The sequence below is a fragment of the Centruroides sculpturatus genome, unplaced genomic scaffold, assembly GCF_000671375.1.
Source record: "Centruroides sculpturatus isolate CEXI.00-Female unplaced genomic scaffold, Cexi_2.0 scaffold633, whole genome shotgun sequence".
Classification (NCBI taxonomy): domain Eukaryota; kingdom Metazoa; phylum Arthropoda; class Arachnida; order Scorpiones; family Buthidae; genus Centruroides; species Centruroides sculpturatus.
Window position 1 is genome coordinate 35659 of NW_019384853.1, and position 8346 is coordinate 44004.

Consider the following 8346-nt stretch of genomic DNA (forward strand, 5'->3'; position numbering starts at 1 on the left):
TATTTCTACAATTTTGTGAAAATATGTTTATTAAAAAAATTCGATATTTGTTTCATATTATATTTATATTATATAATAAAATCGCGGTACAGAACTATGTACCGCGATTTTATTATATAATACAGAATAAAAAAATACAGAACTGCGGCTCCCATGCATTTTGCAAAACCTACATTTCAGCTCCCACTGAACTCTTGCTTGCCCACCCCTGGTATATACAGTAAAAACTTGGTTTAGTAGGCACAAATGCATTCCTAGCACAGTAATAGGAGAAAACACTCTACTAACTTGAAGTACAGTACCTTCACCTCCTATTAGTCCAAGTCATCAAGTGTTTACTGTATGTATTTTTTTAACTTTTAGCTTTAAGGCATTAAGTAATAGGCTGTATCATTACAATTTTTTATTTTTTGAAAAATAAAACTGATAAGTAATGCTACTAACAAAATTATACTTTAACTGTAGTCATGAATTATACCAAAAAGTCAAATGCTATTTTTCTTTAGTTAATTTTGATATAACTTCAACTAGAATGACTTCAGTTTCTTGGTTTATATTTAATAAGGCAAGTCTATTTAATCAGTTATGATTTATTATATTTCAAGAATAAGTTTTTAAATAATGAAGATATTCTTCATTATTTAAAAACTTATTCATATGGTCATTCATATGGTTATGAACAATTATTCACTGATGGTTACAGACAGATTAATAGATATTGTTCATAATCCCTTTATTTTTAAGTTTATTAGTGGGAATCCGTGCTTCTGATGCATCAGTATTGAAATAGATAGGCAACATTACCAATTAATCTATCTACCTGTCTTGCAATAGGTGTGGTCTTGAGTGCCACTACAAGCCAGCTATTTTATTTTAAACTGTCAAAAAGTAATTAATCATTAATTTATAATTATTAAATTTAATACAGAATGCATTTAGCATTTCTAGTGCCAAAATTATTTTAATTCTCACAAAAAACAACTGAAGAATTGTGAAAATTATAAAGTTACTTCTGAATTCTGTTCTTATCACATTTTGCAAAACAAAGCCATGTATCAGTCATTTAAAAGACTGCTGACTATTGTAAAATATACAGTAATTTTTTAAACAGATTTGTCCTAAGTAGACAAAGTCTCTGCTCCCATAATCTAGGTTCTACAATATATCTATATAACACTCTTAAATGTAATAAATAAATATGATGAATGATTATTTCAATAAAGTTAAGATTTGATCAATTTATTGAATTCAATAAGTTTATAATTTTCTTATTTACTATAGTTTTCTGTAAAACAAAATAAATATAACATTGTAAAGTGCATTATTGGCCAATATCTCAGATAATATTAATTTAAGCATTACTAATAAAAATTCTCTACATTTCATTATGAATGTTAAAAATTAACCCATCTAATATATACTTATATAAAAGGAAGTATTTATACAGAATATAAAAAAATATTTAAATACTTCTAATTATTTTCTCTTAATTTATTTAAAATAGTGATGTAGTGACTTGTCTAATTATTATCATATAATCTTTTTATGCCTATTATATGGTATTTTACTCACTTTATTTTGGTTCAGTTGTTTAATGAGGGGAAGAAATCTTACATCATATACATGGCATTTCCTATTGTAATTGTGATATAAAATACTACTATTATTTATTTATTTATTTATTTGAACAATAATATATAATGTATCTAATTTATTATAAAATGAATTTACTTAAAATCGTATTATTATTGGATATTTAAAATAAATTATTATTATTTTTTATAGGTGCCCTTTTTGGTAATGTGATAGCTGATGATCAAAATCATTCAATACAGGTTTTTTTTTCCTTGATTGTAAAATATTTTGGTACAAACATTAAACAATCTTCATTATTATTAGGTATTTTCGTATTATTTAATATTGATTATTGTCTGTAAAAATTGCGTTATTATACAAAGAATAGTTTAAATTAGTAATGATATATTCTAGTCATGAATATATAACAAAGTTTAACTTAATACAAGACATTTTATTACAATTAAGAAGTGTGATTTATTATTTCACAAAATAGAAAAATTTAAACAAGGATTGTATTACCTGTTCATATAAAAATATTGAATAAATATTAATAATTTAATATTGATAATGAATATTTGTTAAATTTGTTTTAAAATTAAGTTCTGTTAATTATTCCACATCAAAATTTTTAATCAACTTACAAAATTCCAAAATATTCTTAATATTATGTTGTAAATCGGGAATTCTATTTTTTTATACAAATAAATATTAAATGATATTTTATTTTGTGTGCTGTGTTTATTATATTAATAAAATAAAGCAATCTTACTCTTCTTTTTTTTTATTAAAGATTTAACAAAATTTTTAAACTTTAATATACTATTTCAAAGCTATAAAAGAATATAATGATTTATTATTTTATCTTAAGCATTATTTATCAATAACATTTTATATTTATTCAAACATGTTAAAAACATATCTTGTAATATTTCACTAAGATACTTTATATATATAANATATAAAGTATTTTATAAATATATAATAATATCTTAGGAATTTTTGAAAAATGTTTTCTGTGAAAATACAGAAAAAGCTATAAATATGATCACTTCTTCAAATATTCAGGAACAAAACTGAATGGCAATAATTCAGATACTGTGGCCTTTCTGTAATTAAGTTCTTTATCAGTCATATAAACATCCCAAGTTGTTCCAAACTGAAAATATATTAATATATAATAATTTTAGTGTAATATATTTCAATTTTATAACAGTATTTGTCCAGGGCCATTCCTGGTGGGAGTGTGAAAGGTGCCTCCACACCTGGGTGGCTACAGACTGTTTATTATATGTAAAGTTTTGACTAAAAGGGGTGGCAATATTGTTTTTGCACCTGGTTGGCAAATAACCCAGGAATAGCCTTGTAAATGCCTCTAATTTGTAGCATGCTACTGTTTTAAGCTCTTCAATTATATTACATTGATAAGTTTTGTTTTTTATATAATGTAATAAAGAAAGCATTTATATTGTTATGATTTTGATTAGTATATTTTGGAGACAACTATAATTACTTTTTTATTCATTATTATTATAATTCATTTGAATTTAAAAAATGTGTCTAAATTAAAAATAGAATAATCACTTCAATGATATAAGCTCACTGACCTCAATCATGAACTGCCTGCAAGCTCCACATGGTGATATAAATAAATCTTTTATGTTACTGAAAAGCATATTTGGAATTATAAAATATTTCTTTAATTTCCAATTTTTTATAACTTTAAAAATATTTTTATAAATAAATACAAAAATTCTGCAAATTCTCAAAAGAACTTTTACAAAAAAGGAAAAAATAAATAACTAACTATAAGTAAAAGTAAAGCTTTCAGAAACTTTAAAATATATTTTCATAATAATATCCTACAAAATGTAATGATCCTATTGATATACAGAAATTTAGCATAAGACAACCTTCTAAGATTAGGAAATCTTTATTTACTTAGTGCAGTGGTTTCTAACTTATTTTTATTCTGGAACCATTTTCATTTTAGTAAAAAATGTTGGAACTCTGACAATTTTTAATGATTATAGATAAAATAGAAAAAAAAACTCCAAAAACAATTTATTGAAAAAGAAAAAACAGATTAATAATGGAAAGCAAATATTACTTAATTCAAACTGGTCATTAATGTGAACAATTAAACTTTTTTCTTTCAATATTTTAAACAGTGCTAGTGCTTGGCTTTGTACCTTTGTTTGTATCCACCCTTTCAATCTCCTTGTCACTAGAATCATTTGGAGTACTTGTTACATTTTTCTTCAAAAATCTTCTCTCAGCCAATGCTCCAGATTTTTAATTTGGGATATACACAATACTAAAAGCACTATAAATTTATATGAAAAATATTTAAAACAACATGAAGTGATTGCAATGCAAAACTAATAATCTTTGACTGAAATACCTGCTTGTACACTATACTCTTGCATTACAACACTCTACAGATGATGGGACATTAATTAATTTATATTCATATGTCACTAGATTCAACGGATTTTATTGACGGAACGCAAGGATTTCGTGGAACACAAGTTGGGAACCCTGACTTAGTGAATATTTTCAAAGACCTTCATTCCAGCTTCAGATAAACCTATAGTTAGTTATATTATAGCATATAAAGCTACACTATTAATTAAGAGTTTGCTTGAAAACTTAACAAGCTGGAATTATTCATAAATATGGAGTTCAAACTATCTTCAAAAGATGATTGCTATTTAATAAGCAGTTTCACTTCATGAAAATAAAATAATTAATAATAATGAGACAAGTCAAAAGCTTCCACCACAGCAAAAAAAAAAAACTGCTGTTTAGAATAAAGCTACACACAAAAACCAATAAAAGGAATAAGTTCTTATGGCTTATTTATTCAGCACAAATAGATAAGCCATAAGAATAGTTTTCAACTTTGCATACTATGGAAGAAAAGTATGTCAGTGAAAATAAATAAGAATTCTTACAAATTTCTGCTGAAATAATTCAAAGATAATTATGAAAATTTTTGTATCAAAGATTATTTTCTGTTTCACAAAGGATTCTGTAAAAAAGGTTCAGAAAAATTTACAACTTTTGATTTACCTTGGTAACATGGTACCATTTTCACATGTACACTTTGAACTACTACAAATCTTTGGATTTAAATGTATTTGACAGTTTGTTCTGTTTTCCTTACAGAATACCTGAAGATGTTTGTGTAAGTAAATATTGATAGTTTTTATTCCTTTTATTGGTTTTTGTGGTATTTTGTGTGTAGTTTCAGTCAAAGGAATCAAGAAAGGAAGAGACTAAAATTGGAATCAAGGAAGAGGATGTCCAGAGTAAAATTAACAATTTTCTTTCTTCTATAAAATGTAAAGATTTGTCTTTATACCCTATAAAAAACATCTGGTAAAGTTGCATTGGATATTCAGTAATCCAGAAATTCTATAATGTGGATATGAATAATTTTAAGATTGGCATTCTAGCATCTTTTCTTCAAAATAAAAATACATGAGGATATTTGAACTCTGTTAATAAGGTAATATACTTCACATGCTATTTGGAAGAAATCATGGCACAGTTATTGATGGAGTTCTTAAAAATTTGGAAATAAGTCCAGTCTCATGTATTTCTGACACTCTGTATATGGTTCCTATCATAACAATGTTCAGCTACCCCTGGTCTATATTGATGAAAATATACTGGAGAAAACAGCACAAATTTGATTATTACATTGATGTATAAACATGGAGTCCACAGTAAAGAATTGTAAGGCTCTTAAAAAGATATTTATTCATTCTTTCATTTGAACCTGTGTTTAAACTTTTCAAGAAGTAAAATTTTGGACTACCAAGACTAAAGATTTCAAAGCATACTTTATGAGTTATATTATTTTCCTAGTTATAAACAAATAAGAATAAATTCTTGTTAATACCTTGATATAGCAATTGCTTTAAATTTGCAATATCCTCTGGCAACAGCTGCACAGATGGCATTTCTTTCAGCACAAATAGATAAGCCATAAGAACAGTTTTCAACATTGCATCCTATTGAAGAAAAGTATGTCAGTGAAAATAAAGAATTCTTACAAATTTCTGCTGAAATAATTCAAAGATAATTATTTATGTATCAAAGATTATTTTCTGTTTTAAAAAGGATTTTGTAAAAGAAGGTTCAGAAAATATTTTATTATAATATTTACTTTCATTCATTGAGTTTATAATAATTGAGCTGCTTGGTTATCTCTCAAGTTTGTTTTTATAATATATAACAAAAAGATATGATCTTTATTTCTTGTTTTAATTATATTGTATGGTTCCAGAACAGTCATGAGTAATCCAAAGCCTGTGGGCTACATGAATCCATGAGGTCCTAATATGTTGCTGCAGTGGCTTTGGCAACATAATTTTATTTTCCTTGTCACTCTGCAACCATAATTCCTAATGAAGAACAATTAAACTAAACTTACTAGTAAAATGATGAAAAATAAACTATTATTAGCATTTATTAGTTGTGTGCTAGAGATTGTACATTGATACTCAGAACGTTTAAAGCCTACAACTCTCTAAGAAAAAATCATGTGGCCCATCAGAAGCTGACAAAAGTTCATTTGTGGCCCGTATCCAGAAAAGGTTGCTCATCGTCGTTCTAGAATAATGCTTAAATACATTGAGTGCATAAAATTATTCAGATTTATAGCTTAATTACAATTTTATTTACATCATATCTTAAAAATTTCTACTTTTGTTTTACTGAGTAGCATAGTAATTATTTTATTTTTCTCAAATTTTTGTAGTATATAACTTACTTCATTACTTCACTTATTACAATGAAAATCATTAAATTTAATAAATTACTTTACCTTTGATTATATTTCCATCGTGACAAAGAATCGCAGCACCAACACACGCACTGCTATAGGGAGAATAAGAATAAGCATAAGCCAATTTACTTTCTTTCAGCAGTTGTTGAATGGTTTCATCTGCATTTTCTATAATTAAATAAATAAAATTTTACATAAATAATGATTTCACTTGTTAAAAAATATCCTGGAATGAAGATGAATTATTTACTTTAACAAGTAAACAACTAGAAGTAAATTATCATTCCTGTTTTAAAATATTTGTAAAATAAAATAAGTAGTGTGATATGTAATTTTTTATACATTAGCTTGGAGGCCTGCTAGATATAGGAAAAAAAAGGCTAAAGATAATTGTTGATAGTTACCTAGAGGATGAACTTGAGCTAGATTATCATCAGTCATTACAACTCTATCCCTTTCAACACTCGAAAATATTATTCTAGTTGTTCACATACAGAAATTAATTTAGGAAACGGCAATGGCACACTTGGCTCGGTTAAAGTGATCCGACTTGTCATGCAGTTTTGAAACAAAATAGAAATCCGGTCGCGTGAATGTAATAAATATGGAACACTTCAAGGTGAAAGTATTGTGTACAAATTATCTAAATTTGATATTAAAAAAAAATTGAATCTGATTTTAAATAATTTTGCTACAGTTAAACGTGTCTACTCTAGTTTTCGAGTAAAATAAATGCAGACTCATCTTAAAATAATTTTTAATGCCAGCGTGTGATTAGTCGACTTTAACATTAGAAAATTATATAACTCAATTAAGTACTGTAATTAATATTTATTGTTAAATACATTAGGTGCAGCGACTCGAATTAACGTGAATATCGTAAGTTAAATTTTAAATAGGTTTGTTTATTATTGTGTTCGGCAACTCCCCCAGTTTATCCCACCCACTTCTGGAACGTGCGAATTTTTAGGAAGAAAGGGGTGGAGTTCGTTCCGTACGAAATTGAACTCCTGCCACATCCTTGCTAGAGTTTGGCGTGCATCCTGTCTGATAACTGCAGATTTAATTAGGAAAGAAAATTTTGTCAAATTAATTAATTATTGCAAAATAATTTGATTTCAATTCTTGCGTGCAACGAAGTGATGCGCACTACTGTGACACTACGGAGGTGGGCAGGTGCCGACCTTGGGGACACCAAATGAACACTTAGAATTAAAAGCCCATAAATTTTTTTTGTAATTAACGTTGAATCGCCCGATTCAACTTTAGATTACATTGAGATGAAAATGAAGCGCTGATTTAAAGACTAAAATAAATTAGAAAAACTAAATATAAAAGATATCTTCTGATTACGAAAACGCGACACGTGTCGAAGGGATGCATCCCGGAAGAACCTCCTATGAAAGCGGTGCCCAAAGTGGCACTAAAAAAGAAACGTATCATACGGTTTCGATTTATCATCTGTGGTTTTCAATCGGGTTTTTTACATTTATTCTAATTAAAGCATATTCGTTTAATTTCTTTAAATATCGTTATTTGAAATATGAAACTTTGGTAGGCATAAACATCTTAAAAGTATGTATGCTTACTATACGGCACGCGGGCTGAAAAAGATGTTCGCCATCCCTGTCTTACGGGAAACTGACCTTATTTAGGAGTTACAAATGTAAAGAAAATGCGGAAAACTCCATGTGGCCAGACAAGAACTCTCATCAACTACCAGTGTTTGACGGTGTTATCCACTCGGCCACTGATGGGCACCCCATATATTTTAACTCTTAAAAAAAATAATGGTAGTAAGAGTAATACCGTTGAACTCCAATAACGGCCGTCTCTCAACGGCGGTTATTTTTTCAGCCTGCTATTATTCTCACCCTATTATATATTTTACTTATTTATTTAATAATTAATTTAGAAGGTTCTGAAAGAAAAGAATCGGCCCGAAACCGGACTCGAATCCGCAACTACCGTTA

The 8346-nt window shown here is 27.4% G+C and overlaps 1 protein-coding gene across 1 annotated transcript; it reads right to left on the bottom strand.

Annotated features, from left to right (window-relative positions):
- Positions 1 to 2571: 2571 nt before the first annotated feature.
- On the bottom strand, positions 2572 to 7805 carry LOC111630518 (cytidine deaminase-like). Its single transcript, XM_023374636.1, has 5 exons — positions 6778 to 7805; positions 6413 to 6541; positions 5486 to 5597; positions 3183 to 3240; positions 2572 to 2734 (listed from the first exon to the last, which is right to left on the bottom strand). Exons 1-5 carry the CDS (start codon positions 6812 to 6814, stop codon positions 2624 to 2626), a joined length of 447 nt encoding a protein of 148 aa, XP_023230404.1. The 5' UTR covers positions 6815 to 7805; the 3' UTR covers positions 2572 to 2623.
- Between the last annotated feature and the right edge of the window lie 541 nt (positions 7806 to 8346).

Coding starts and splice junctions, on each gene's coding strand:
- LOC111630518 (XM_023374636.1), bottom strand. CDS start 6,814: ATGACTGATGATAATCTAGCTCAAGTTCATCCTCTAG. Junction 5,598..6,412: donor CGATGGAAATATAATCAAAG/GTAAAGTAATTT, acceptor TTTCTTCAATAG/GATGCAATGTTGAAAACTGT. Junction 2,735..3,182: donor GCAGGCAGTTCATGATTGAG/GTCAGTGAGCTT, acceptor ATATATTTTCAG/TTTGGAACAACTTGGGATGT.